The sequence below is a fragment of the Embiotoca jacksoni genome, unplaced genomic scaffold (genome assembly GCF_022577435.1).
Source record: "Embiotoca jacksoni isolate LCO1_2020_lvr unplaced genomic scaffold, fEmbJac1.0.p SCAF_26, whole genome shotgun sequence".
In the NCBI taxonomy this organism is placed as follows: domain Eukaryota; kingdom Metazoa; phylum Chordata; class Actinopteri; family Embiotocidae; genus Embiotoca; species Embiotoca jacksoni.
The window spans coordinates 3,148,233-3,161,542 of record NW_027185377.1 but is presented as its reverse complement, the minus strand read 5'-3'; the positions used below and the strand labels follow the sequence as shown (position 1 = coordinate 3,161,542).

Below are 13,310 nucleotides of genomic sequence, written 5' to 3'. Positions count from 1 at the left end.
CACCGTGTATATTTTTTTTTTTTTTTTTTTTTTCCTCGACGCAGCTGACGATGTAAACAAGAGAAGACAGTCGAGGGCAGCGGGGATCAAAACAGGCCGGCGTCGCCGCAAACGATAGCCATTACGTGCTCGTAAACGGCCGACATGGGGCTCCCCGTTACTATTAAAGTCAATTTCCGGGGGAACGTGAAGAGATTTCTGGCTCAGGATTTGGACAAATTGGAGTGGGAGTCCGTTGACGTCTGGGTAAGCTTGCTAGCGGAGCGCGATGGCTAAAACGCTGGCGCAGTTTGGTGAGAAGCAGGCCCAGACACGGCCTCCACACGTAAACAACCCAGCACCTGAAGGACAGGCGGGTGCTGCTGCGACAAAACGTGGGCATAAGTGGTGATATTCAAGTCAGTCGGTAAACGGACACGAGGAGAGGAGACGGGAGGAGGAAAATGCGCAGTTTGCTTTGACGTTACGGCGGTTTTATTTATTTATTTATTTATTTATTTATTTTTTTTGTAAATACAGGATCTACTTGACAGCCAGCCATTGTTGACGTCTTCGTAAAACGTTTGAGGAAAAAGAAAATAAAGATTCAATAACAGTGTTTTTTTTATTTTTTTATTTCTTCTTCTTCTTCTGTGGATTTGATCTGAACTCTGCTCCATTATATTTCAGATCAAAGCATCGTTTGGGATCAACCACTTTCAGGTCAAATACTTTGACGAGGATAACGAAGAGGTAACAAACAAATATGAAGTGCTTTGCAATAAGTTGCTTTTATGTTTTAGTCTGAGTCTTAAGTTCGTTCATTAATTCTTATTTAACTTATTTCAGATTTGCATAAACAGTCAAGGTGAGAAATTATATCTTAGTTTTTTTCACATTTCTTTCAGTATACAAGTTAATAATAAACTTTAATATGTGGACAACATGTAATATAGTTGTAATTGTAAATGATGTAAATGTTAATGTTACTTTGTTTTTAAACTTTTTTTGTGTGTTTCTAGATGAATATGAAGAAGCCATCAAGGTACTGTGGGTTTCTTGTTATATAGTAAAAGACAGAGTTATATTTAGCAACACAATACACAAGTTATTGTCATTTCAGAAGGGAAAGACAAGACTTTCCTTAAGTAGGGAAGTTAACTTCACCTAAGGCAAGGCTAATTTGTTTTTAGAGCACATTTCATATACAAAGGCAACACAAAGTTATAATAATATGGACAATATAGAACACAGGGAAAAAAACAACAAAACAAAAAACCTACCGTAGGCTTAAGTGTTCATTAAAAGCAGTGGTAAACAAGTGGGTTTTGAGCTTGGACTCGAAAGTAGTCAACAACTCTTAAGTCTTAGCTCTTTCGGTAATTTATTGCACATGTCGACAGTTTGGAAAGTCTTAATTACAACCGTGTCGGCTGCAATTTGGATCAGCCGAAGCCGTCTGATTAAATATTCTCTGATCCTTGAGATATGTTTTTAAGTGATAGAAGGTGGATTTTGTTATTTGATATGATGTGATTACTGAAATGTAGGTCTGAATCAAGGATAACGCGGCGGTTTTGTAGCTCAGCTTTTATCCCTCAGGCACAAACACGGACAAATATCCAGTTGCTATGTTATAAACACGGCACAACTATGTCCTTGTTCCAGTGTGGCAGCATAGCAGCATTCCTAGGCTGCAGGACAACAAATATCAAAGACACATCGTACATATCTACCTGAATGTGTGTCCATATCTTTGCCTATGATTTTGTGTCACTCCTCCACTGTGGTATGTGTGTAACATTAATTTCCCCACACAGAGTGCGGAGAAGCAGGGGAACCAGTTGCACATGAACGTGTACAAGATGAAAGGGCAGGCCTGCGGAGGCCCACTGAAGACGGAGGTGAAGGAGCTGAAAGGAGACCTCCGACCCGCTCCACCTTACCCATCGAGGGTCAAAACAGTGGACAAAGGAACACAGGTCACCCCGGAGCGAGAAGCTGTAAGGAAGCAAACGCATTCCCCTCCTCTTTCCCCGCTTTATCTTCCTCATAGACGCTCACATGTGCAGTGTTTATAGTCTTATTAACTCTCGTAAAACATTTTTTGAAATAGTTGTTGACCTCAAATCAACTAAATGTTTTGTGAGGATTTGTGTCAGTTTGTGCCTCCAATATTTACAAAAAAATCTCAACTCTGCTATGTCTGATAATGTCACATTAAAATATTGTATTTTTACAGGTAACAGTAAAAGACAACAAGGGGAACAAACCAGAAGATGAGCCTCCTCCCATGTGGTTTAGATCCTACATGGAGAAGGTGCGATTTAATTCTCAAGCAACTGATGTAAACAAATAAGTCAACTTTTCACATTTTATCTTTGATGAATGATTCATATTTCTGTCTTTGAAGAGAAACGAATAAAACTCTTTTTATTTTATTTTATTTTTTTCCTACAGTTTAAAGATGAGGTGGTAAAGGAGGTAGTGGAAAGGATGTGCAATGACTTCTCCGGTCAATGTTGTACCCACAAATCCTCCGACGGCCCCCTGGAGGTCATTGGGGCGAGTGGCGGTCCTATAGGACCCAAACCGGGCCCCTCCACCTCCAACGGATCTCTTGGCTACACCCCAAACTGCAGCAGCTGCAACAAACTCACCTCGGAAGGAGCCTACAAATGCAGGTAAACATGAAATATCCCGAGGAAAATAAACAACCGGTCGGCTTTTGATAGAAGATGTGGTTTAATTTCTAAATACAGAATTCGATTTTATGGATCGGGAAGTGACAAAGGTGACTTTGAATGTGTCACACACTTATTTTTATTGCTCCTTGAGACCTTTGTGCTCTTTTATGAGTTTGATTTTTGTCTTTTAGCTTTTTCTTGCATGGTGGTTGTTCTTTTTGAGTGTCCATATTGGTATTTTTGTTGTTTGTTTTTCCCCCCAGTGTGTGCCCGTCCTGCATCCTGTGTGAGCTGTGCAGACATAGCCATGACCCGAGCCACAACCTCGTGAGAACCAAGACACCTCTCTCCATCCCTGAGCACGGCATGTCGGGAGAATTAAGGTAAACCTCCAAACCTGAGGATAAATCCAGCTTCTTGAAACAAGTAAATATTTTGTACTTACAACAGTGCTAGCCCTTCTTGTTCTCACTTCTTCTACATTAATGGAGGAAAAACATAAATGTTAAATGCACACAAAGCAGGATTCTAGCAGCTAGATTACCCTAATTGATGAATTTTTTTGAGTGGGGATGTGTTTTGTTTTTTGGGAAAAAATAAACTTTTGATAGTCAACAAATAGGTGTTCCTGATGACATTTCAAACCAGGTTCCCAAGGCGAGGAGACAGGACAGTGCGCAAGGCCGAGCGACAGCGCCTCAAAGCTGAAAGAAGGCAGCTAAGGGCCGAAGTGAAGGAAATCAAGAAGAAACTGAGACTGGAGAAGAGGGGGCTGCAGTGGAGCGGGCCCTCTACCTCAGGCAGAGCCAACCTGACAAACATGGCCTCTGCATCCACCCAGGTCCCAGCCCCGCCCCCTCCTGCTGCCTCAGATACAGCCTCAGGTCCAGCCCCAGCCCAAGGTCCCATCCCCGCCCCGGTCCCTGATCCCCAGGCCTCCAGTCCAGAGTAAGCGCCACCTCGGAAGGGCGTCCGCCAAGTGCTGGGTACCTCGAAACCCAGCATGGATGCAAAAAAAAGTCTTTTTTTTTCCAAGAAAAGAAATCAAAATATGCCATCTTTGTAATCTAGTCTGTATGAGTGTATCGCTGGCTGCTCTGGGGTGGTGGAAAATGTTGGAACTACCTCAATGTGAAAACTGCTGCTGCTGCTTCATAGATTTTCTAAGAAAAAAATGCTTTTGAGCTGCAAAAAAAAAAATCTGGGGTCCTGCTTTTTTGATTCGTAGAGAAACAAAAGAGATGGGTGTTATGAGAAAACAGGGCTATTTTCAACAATGCTCTGTACACTTGAAACTAGGGGTCCCGGGGTCTCGCACACGTCCTTGGTGCCCACTATGGCTGCCTTGTTTCTGGATGAAAATCTGCCTGACGGCACCCGTCTGGAGCCCGGTACCAAGTTCATCAAATACTGGAAGATGAAGAACTCGGGCACTATCAGCTGGACCTCAGAGACTAAGGTACCCCTCCCACTCTTCGAGAGGACAGGCTCCACTCTCTCTTTGCCCCCTACCCCCACCCCCCCTCCCTCCTCGCTTCACCTCCACTTTGAGTCTCCACTCAGCTCATTGCCCCTTCTTATCCTCTAACACCAGCTAAGATATTTTACCCAGCCTAATACCACTAATGCCCTTTCTGTCTGAGACCTTTATTATTTTTCATTGAGTTGAATCTGTGTTGTGGTTTTGAGTTTTTAATGTCTTTGTCGTAGTTCGAATGAATGGGTGTGTGTGTGTGTGTGTGTGCGTGCGTGCGTGTGTGTGTGTGCGTGCGTGCGTGAGCGAGTGTGCCCCTCACTTGTGTACTTTTTCTGTCGTGCGTCTTTAGTTGCATGCTCTCGTCTTTGTGCCTTTTTCGCATGTGTATTCCTATTTTGTGTTTTGTGTATGTGTGTACGTGCACCCAGCTAGTGTTCATGTGGGGAAACCTCGGCTTGGCGTCAGAGGAGAAGAGGGAGGTGCCGGTGCCGCTGCTGCTGCCTGGACAAGTGGGAGTGGTCAGTGTGGCCTTTGTCGCTCCGGTGATGGAGGGGACGTACACCTCCCACTGGCGGCTGGCGCACTGCGGGTGTCAGTTTGGCCCGCGTGTCTGGTGCAGCATCGTGGTCGACCCCGGCGACGGCCGCAACGCGCTCGGGCATCGGAGCAAGCGACGGGCAAGTCTGCTATCCAGTGACACCCTGCACAGCTGCAACTGCTCACATCTGTACATCTAGAACACGTTCCTGAATGGAGATGCTCGCTCACGCATGTCGATCGTACAGTTTTTGTATTCCATTTTTTTTCGGGGAAAACTTATCAAAATTGTGGGGCTGAAACCATTTTGTCAATTAAGCGATTAGTCGCTTGAGAGAGAAAAAAAAACAATTTTGCACAAAATCATTTAATTGTAAAAATTAATTCTCAAGTAAAAATGAGGATGAAATGTGAGGATTTGCTTTGTTTGTTTTTTCACAACAAATTTTAACAGGTTTTTATCAAACATTAGTAATAATTTACAGATTAATCTGTAGTTGCAGCGCTAAATTCTTTGAAACTAAAAGTCCAGAAGAGATATGGCAGTAGAACGTGGTGCACTGAGATGTTTAGGCCTCATGTTTTCATCATTTTTATCACTGCAGCCAGTATAAATCCAGTTTCCAGGGTAAAAATGAAAAACAAATTATGTAACGAGACACAGTGGTGTTTGCGATTAGGATTTGATGACACATAAAAACAGATGACTGCCAATAATGCAGGAATCCTTTTCACTCTTTGTTACTACAGTATGTATATACGGAAGGTTTGTTTTAATGAGGTATGAAGGCACAAAAACAAATAATCTTGAATAAGATCAGAATCTGTCAGTGGCAGAGAGTGGCAGGAAATGAGCATCTACTTCAAGATTGTTTAGATAACAGATATTTTCACATATCGTAATATACCAATAGTCATATCCATGATATGAATGTGTGAATGAACTCTGTAGTGATGCCATTCTTGTTTGTGCTTCAGAAGGAGGAGTTGAAGCCGGTGGAGAAGGAGAAGGAGAGGGAGAAGGAGGTTCGGTCCAATGACAGCGGTCCCGGCCTGGCCGTTGACTTCCACCATGAAGACTACTACTTCCCCTCCGTCGACCTGCTGACTGCACAGGTGAGCACTCAGACAGCTCCGGCAGTCAGTAACCCAAAACATGTTTCACAGTAGCTTTGGTCGAGAACTTTTAAGTCGCACGTAGGCTTTAAAAAAAGAAAAAAGGCCAAATTTCAAAGAGGAAATGTTGTGACATGTACTGGATCAGAAATAAGGCTTGTTTTTGATTGCACACGCTGTTTTACACTGTGACACGTCAGTGAATTTTGAGAAAATATACTGTGAATAAATGAGTAGAAAATCATTCACACACTGTCTTTTTTAGGATCTACTCTCATTCGAGTTGCTGGATATAAATATTGTGCAAGAGTTGGAAAACGTTCCTAACAACACCCCTGCGGGTTAGTAACATTTCATGCTTTAATGTTGTTGTTTTTTTGTAACATGCATTGTATGTTTCTGCCTGCACTCCTATTTCCAAACTTTTATTTTGGCTTCAATACAAAAACATTTAAATACATAAACTGCGTTGTGTTTGCTCTGCCTAACTTCTAGATGTGACCCCGTGTATATCCCCTCTTCCCCATGATGCACTGGTGTCGGAGAAGGCCATCGTTGCACATGTTAAAGAGGACACAGAGGTCACAGGAGTCAGGGGGCTTTTCGGTGAGACTACAGACAGAAAACTTCCAGAGTTTTGTTTATTTAACAAAGTGAATTATTAAAGTAAAACAAAAAGTTTGAGGCAAAAGTTATTTAAATAACACCCAAACTGCTGACTGAGCCGTTGGTGGCCGAGTTGCATTGTGGGTAATGTAAACACCCAAGTTTAACAAAGGAAGAAGAAAGGTGCTTCTTCTTCTGACAGGAACCAAAATACTGAATCGCTCCTAAAATATGTGTCGTCTTTCCCCTCAGGAGTGAAACTGCGGGAGGTGCTGGAGCCGGCGGCCCTGGAGGAGGAGCGGGAGGAGGAGATCAGCGGAGCTCAGTTTCTCTGCGAGACCGTCATCCGCTCCCTCACTTTGGAGGAAGCCCCCGACCACAGACCCCCCCGCAGGGCGCAGCACAGCAGCCTCAAACCGCAGGGTGAGGAGCCACTGAAGTTTTATATTTCATAAATCATCTTGTGCAGTATAATAGGTTACTCAGCTTTCGTTCATTTTATTTTAATTTTTTTTTGTCACACAAAACATCTCCAGTTGTTTCCCGGGGTCCGACCTTTTGCTTTGAGAGACCAGTCGAGGCTGAGAAGACTGAGAAGGTGCAACATGAGGAGATCTGTGCCGTCAGACTGGAGACTTCAGCTCTGCACACCAACACTGGTCTCAACCAGATCGCACAGGAAGTGGAGACAAAGCCAGGTCAGTGAAGAACCTCCAGGATTTATTCAGTTCTATTTCTTTCCAATTAAACTACTGATTTATTTCCTTTTTTTTTTTTTTTTTTTCTTAACTTTTCCCACATTTCTTATTTTTTCCGTGTGTTTTTCTTCGTGGAGGCCTCTCCTTGATTTTTGTTTTTGTTTTTTGCCACTTGCTAGTTCTTTTGCTGGAACCAGAGAATGAAAACCTGCATATCAGTTCACATCACAATAACGAGGACAAGGAAATGTCGGCTACCATGGAAACCATGAAGGACGACCAAGAGGAGAAAGAGGAGGGTGGAGCCAAAGGAGAAGACTGGGATGAGGTGAGATGTTCATCTTGTTTATACGTACACTTTTGTCTTAAAGGACAAAGCCGATCATAAATTATTAAGATTTTGATCCAAAGCAGGAAGATGCTAGTTAGAAAGATAACGGAAACAGCCATGTTATTATTTGTCTTTGCTACACTGCATTTTTCTGCTGATTCAGTGGGGTTTTAGAGGTTCTATCTAGCTTAAGAAATAGTGTAAAATCTCTTATAAAAGCTGGTGTTTAAATAATCATTCTAATCCCTGTAACAAAAGAAATAGTTTAGTGTCTGTCCAGCATGAATAAATAGAGGCTAGTCGCAAGTAGAGGAAAAGTAAATAACATTCCTGGAGCTCAAATAACCTGCAGCTTCCAATATATATTTATGTCAACTGAGCTTCTATTTTTTTAACAAAACAAAAATATGCTTTCCTACTAATTTATTCCAATAATTTCTTCACTTCTGTCAATAAAACCTCCTGATGTTTTTGTCCCACATTAAAAGGCCACCAATAAAAAGAAGGTTGCATAACTTTTAATGTGTAATTTTTTTTGTTGTGCTGTAGATATGAAAATTATACTGAATTTATCAGTACAAGAGGGTGATAGGAGTTTTGATTAATTAACGAACAGGATAATATACCGCTAATAAAGGTCTGAATACTTCCTACTTCAGTGGAAATACTATCTGAGAATTTTTCTCACCTTATAAAAAAACAAAACATTTGACGTTTTCGTGTTGAAATTGAAATTTTATTCTAAAGTTTCTCTCTGATATAATGAGAGTTGTTCTTATGTCCGTATATGTCAGCCATCTTCTCCTCCTGCGTCTCAGGTCAGCAGCCAGACCTCCTCGGTCTCCTCCTGCGACGATTACATCATCGTCCTCCCCGACTGCTTCGACACCAGCCGGCCTCTGGGGGAGTCCATGTACAGCTCCGCCATGTCGCAGCCCGACGACGACGCCGCCGCCGCCGCTGCTGCTGCGACCTCCGCCGATCCTCACGCAGAGCAGGAGGACGAGGAGGAGGAGCAAGAGGAGGAGGAGGAGGAGCAGGAGGAGGAGCAGGAGGAGGAGGAGGAGGACTCCAACCTGGAGCCGGACGGGGCGGCGCCGCCGCCGAGAGAGAGGCAGGAGCGGACGGAGGCGACCGCCGCCGAGGATTCGCTGAGGAGCACCTGGCCTCCGCCCGCCCCCCCCATCCACAGCAGCGTGAACCAGATGCTGTGTGCCTCCCAGACTCTGGACGCCGTGACGCTCACGCCTGAGGTGGTGACACCGCCCGTCCTGTCTCTGCCGCCCCCGCCCGCCCTCTACTCACCCAGGTCAGACGGAGGCTCGATCAAACGATCCCCGTGTAGTTCAGAAAAACGTTGACCATGCAGCGTCATTTCCACGTGGTTTTTAAACATTCAGAATAAACACCAGTACAATTAACATGTTTCTAATAAATCCTTCTTCTACAGCCGTTTCTAACGGTTTCATTCTTGGTGGTGTTTTAGGTCTGAGGCACTGTACCTGGCTGAGGATCCCAGTCCTCCAGCTTGTGAAGCACGCGAGCCACACCAACCACGGGTTCACCTAAATGGTGAGTTTTTACCGTCACAATTCCTGGATGTCACTTCACCACACACTCACCAAACAAAACGTGCTGCTTGAATGTGCAACTGCTGGTCCCTCTGGTGCTCTTCAGTTGGGAGGATCGAACGAGTTGAAGTTGAAGAAATCTGAGGCACTCAAGAGGTCAATACTTTTAAGAAAACTTTTAATATCTTATGGCTATTTAGTCACAGTTAAAAACACGCAAGTACAAAATGGCTGTTTCCTTTACTTGGGTTACAAAGTGTGTACTGTAGGGACGTACTACGTCCTCATAAACACATAAAAATGTGTCTTGAACTTTGACCCACTTTGTCACATCCTATAAACAAACTACATATTCGGAGTAAAAAGAAAAAGGAAGCGATTTTAGTTGGCTTCCTTTTAATGATGCCTCTTCTTCTTCTACTCCTTCTTCATTTTGCGGGCGGAGCATCAGCGCCACCAACCGTCTCGGCGTCTCAGTCGATGTGACGGATCTTCCGCTGAGCAAAGGATTGTGGGTCAGAACAGTCAGAGTAGCATGCTGGCCTGCAGACTGCAAAAATACGACCAGATGTAGTGGTACATCCTGGTACTTTTGCCATCCTACGTTTAACATACTAAGTATTGGGACGTGCTAAATCTTTTTTTGGCATACTAAATAGTACGGTAGTGTTGATATTGGAAGGCACAGTTGTTGGCAAGTGGTCACATGATTAATACGGACCAATAAGCAGTCAACCTCCTCAGTGTAAACAGTCACATGTCCAGCAGAGGAAACTGCTGACTACTTTTTTAAATGATTTCCCCCTCGTGTGCCTCAGATTTCTTCAACTCTACCTCCATTTCAGTAACACAGCAGGTTTGGGCACACATCTGTTCATTCAGTAGCAACACGGTTGCCAAATGTAAAATAAAGCAGTTTAACTTCTCTGTCGTCTGCACTGTGTTGACCTGAATTAGCAGCTTCACACTTCGTGGACAGTTTGCTCCGTCAAAGCGAGAGGAAACCACACAGGAAGTGAGACTGCACACGAGTTCTGTCCACTCAGCAGAACGCTCTGTTCCTCCTCCAATATGTGTTTCTGTGACATTTTCTTTTCTTTCTTTTTTTGCTTTCCATTATCTGTTCTGCAGTATCATCTGGTCTGTCGAGATCAGCCGGCTCAGCATCCAGTGCCTTCGAGACGTATAATCCCAGACCCAGCAACGCGCTGCAGCCAAGGTGCAACACGACACGGAGTGCAACTTGATATGCTTCAAACTCCTGCGCTAGTTTCTCTTTTCTGTTTAACTGCTTTGTCACGACTTTCTCTAACAAATAATGAACATGTAAAATCAGGGATGACAACAAAAGCAGTGTGATATGCTTCTTTTTTTTTTTTTTTAAGTTTGGTGAAATTGAGTCAAACAGGAAGACATTGTTCCCTGTAAGGCTGTTATGTAACCCAGTGTGACCACATCACTGTGTGTTGGCAGCAGGGCCCAGGGAGGCATCACAGAGGGACTCGTCAAGGGAGCCCTCTCCGTGGCAGCATCCGCTTACAAGGCTCTCTTCACTGGACCAAACTGTTCCATACAGGTAACATCGCACCGCAGCACACAGTTTGAACATGCAGCCGACATTCGGGGCAGAAATAAACTACAGCGGCAACGTGTTTTCATAAAGTTACAGCGATTTCATGAACCGAGGGCGTTTTGCAATCTTTAAAAGCACGTGCATGTAATTTCCCTCCCCTACTGTGATCAGAATGGGAGGAACATGTGACACCCTCCCATTTCAAGAATATTTTTTTTGTTGTTGTTTGTGGTTAATTTTTCCTTCACTCCCCCCCTCCCCACCCCCGGTTTCCGCCCGTCTCCTCACAGCGAGGCATCGATCCCGCCACCCGACAGGACCCTTCCATGATGGCCATGCTGCTGGAGATGGGCTTCAGAGACCAGCGGCTCAACCAGCGGCTGCTGAGGAAGCACGGCTACAGCCTGCTGCACACCGTCAACGAGCTGGTGCAGATGGCCGAGGACCGGCAGAACCGAGACGCCGGCACTCAGCACTGAGGGAGGGGGAGGAAGCTGAGCGAAGGGCAACTGTAAGACCACGAAAAAGAAGGAAGAGATTTGACTTTTAAACATAATGTAAAAGAGAGCAATTAGGCCGTATATCTCTTCTTTTAAGTTATTTGAAAAAAAAAATAGTCCTAAAGAAAACCAATTTATGATTCATGCAGTTGATTGGTTTTAAAAGGGTGAATATTTTATTTGGACCCACAATTCCACCAAAAAATATTGAACGAAAACAAAATAGGAGCATTTATTTCTTGATTATTAGAGATAAATGAATGGCTTCTCCTGCCTTTGCCTTTTAATTTAGCTTCACCATTTCAATCAAATGAATCATATATACATATATATATATCTATATATATATATATTTATATATATAGATATATATATATAGATATACACTCTTGTAAATTGTTATGGATAGTGGTTAACCTTTGCCATGCCTTGTTTACCGGGGCTATAGAGCTTTACGTGTCGGTCTAACAGAGCAGGAGCTTGTAGTTTGGACGGGACGGAGGTGTGTTTTTCAGCTCTTCATCTTAAGTGTTTGTATGGCTGTCGTAGCTGCTTCCTCAGCGCTGAAAAATAACTGTCTTATCGGCAGAGCTTGGCTAGATACGAATCACTAAACACAGCAGTGATAATGAATGTCGTAAAACAAAACAAAACAAAAGAAAAAAAACAACTAAAAGTAGAAATGTCCTGAAAAGCCAGCTCTCGTGATGTTGATGAAGCCACGTGGATGTTCTGGGTGTTGACGGGTCCGAGTGCAGTAACGAGAACAACAAAAATGGATATTTAAAGACTTTTCTCGATTATCGTAGTGAAATCTGCCTAACAATGCAATCTTTTTTCTGTATCAAGAGTACTGTTATTTTAGACGTTGACATGTGGAATGTACTACACACACAAAAACCGTCCGGACGGATCACTAGTTCGGGCTCCAGATGTTTTCTACTGCTTTTTAGGAGACACCTGCATGACAGGTAGAGGCTTTTAGAGATGAGTCGTGTTCTCGTGGTCTTTTAGCACAGTCACCAGTGGAAAATGTCCGCTTTGCGTCATCTTTCCATCACCCCCCCCCCCCCCTCACCTCCCCGCCTGCCTGCATTTTTTCACACGTGTTCTTCACTCAACCACCGACTGAAACACCCAGCAACCGTCATTTAGCTCTCATTCAAGCTGAGATGTCTCTTAACAACACACATTCCTCACTCTCATAGTGGAACCAAGTATATTTTACTTTTATTGCATTGCCTTTATGAAAAAAATGATTTCTAGTTTACTGAAACATACATGTGAATTGACACTGTGGTGTGTGTGTGTGTGTGTGTGTGTGTGTGTGTACGTGTGCGTGTGTCAGGATTTAAGTTAACGTACACCTCTGGTGTTTTGAATGATTCCTCCTTTGCGTGTGTGGGTTGATTTTTTTTCTTTCTTTTATTTAATTTTCTTTTTCTTATGTTTCTGACTGTCCCATCTTTATGAGAACCGTGCTCTAGAGAATAATTCTGAATATATCTACGATGCTTGTCAAATTATTCTTCTGCCAGAGTGTATACATCAAATACCCTTCTGTCAATCCGCCAATAAACTATTTGCACATCTCTCTGGCCTCTCTGTTTAATGAAAAATGGGTGAATGTGTTTCATACAGTACGTTCTGTACCGGGTTGAAAGTACAGAGGTTAGCGTCTTCTGATTATGCTGCATTATAGACAAAATGAATGTATTTAAATGGCCTTTGTCACGAGTGAAGAGCGGCTTTTGCGTCATTTCAACCATATAGTTAGTGACACAGTGACGCAAAGATATGGTCTGTAGCTGGTGTAGGACAGACGCACAAGTAAAGCACATGCATGCAAAACATAATTAAACCGGTCCAGGCAGTAAAAAATGAAATAAAAGTACTTACTATGGTCCAGTATCTGTTTAAAGGTTGTACACAATTTTATTATGGGCTAATTTCTTTTGGGAGCACAGGCAGTACATTCATAAATTTAAGATTAGAAATGATTTTAGTCTCTCTTGTGCTTATAGTGCGTAATAAAAAAATTAAATTACAAGTTGAAAGCGGAAGTTTAATACTTTGGAGAAATGTGCCTCCTTGCAGACAGGAGATGAGAGGATTGATGCAACTTTTTACAATTAATCATTGAACACAAATCATGGTTTATGTATTTGTGTATTTAGTGAGCTTTCAGGTGTCTGGTGTGTAGTCTTCATGCTAAGCTAATATAACTAGCTGCAG

The 13,310-nt window shown here is 43.2% G+C and overlaps 1 protein-coding gene across 8 annotated transcripts; it reads left to right on the top strand.

Moving 5' to 3' along the window:
- The first annotated feature begins 32 nt into the window (after positions 1-32).
- Positions 33-12,669, top strand: nbr1a (NBR1 autophagy cargo receptor a). Of its 8 annotated transcripts, none has more exons than XM_069160144.1 (22): positions 33-246; positions 670-732; positions 829-847; positions 1,002-1,024; positions 1,800-1,982; positions 2,222-2,299; positions 2,440-2,663; positions 2,930-3,049; positions 3,315-3,614; positions 3,966-4,125; positions 4,572-4,820; positions 5,659-5,796; positions 6,062-6,137; positions 6,292-6,402; positions 6,655-6,825; positions 6,939-7,100; positions 7,280-7,428; positions 8,250-8,740; positions 8,918-9,003; positions 10,134-10,221; positions 10,479-10,578; positions 10,866-12,669. In XM_069160144.1, the coding sequence occupies exons 1-22, from the start codon at positions 145-147 to the stop codon at positions 11,052-11,054; spliced, it is 3,282 nt and encodes a 1,093-aa protein (XP_069016245.1). In that variant the 5' UTR covers positions 33-144; the 3' UTR covers positions 11,055-12,669. The 8 variants fall into 8 exon arrangements, with proteins under 8 accessions (XP_069016245.1, XP_069016242.1, XP_069016241.1 ...); XM_069160141.1 differs by having other exon boundaries at positions 10,476-10,578; XM_069160140.1 differs by having other exon boundaries at positions 8,226-8,740; positions 10,476-10,578.
- The last annotated feature ends 641 nt before the right edge of the window (positions 12,670-13,310 follow it).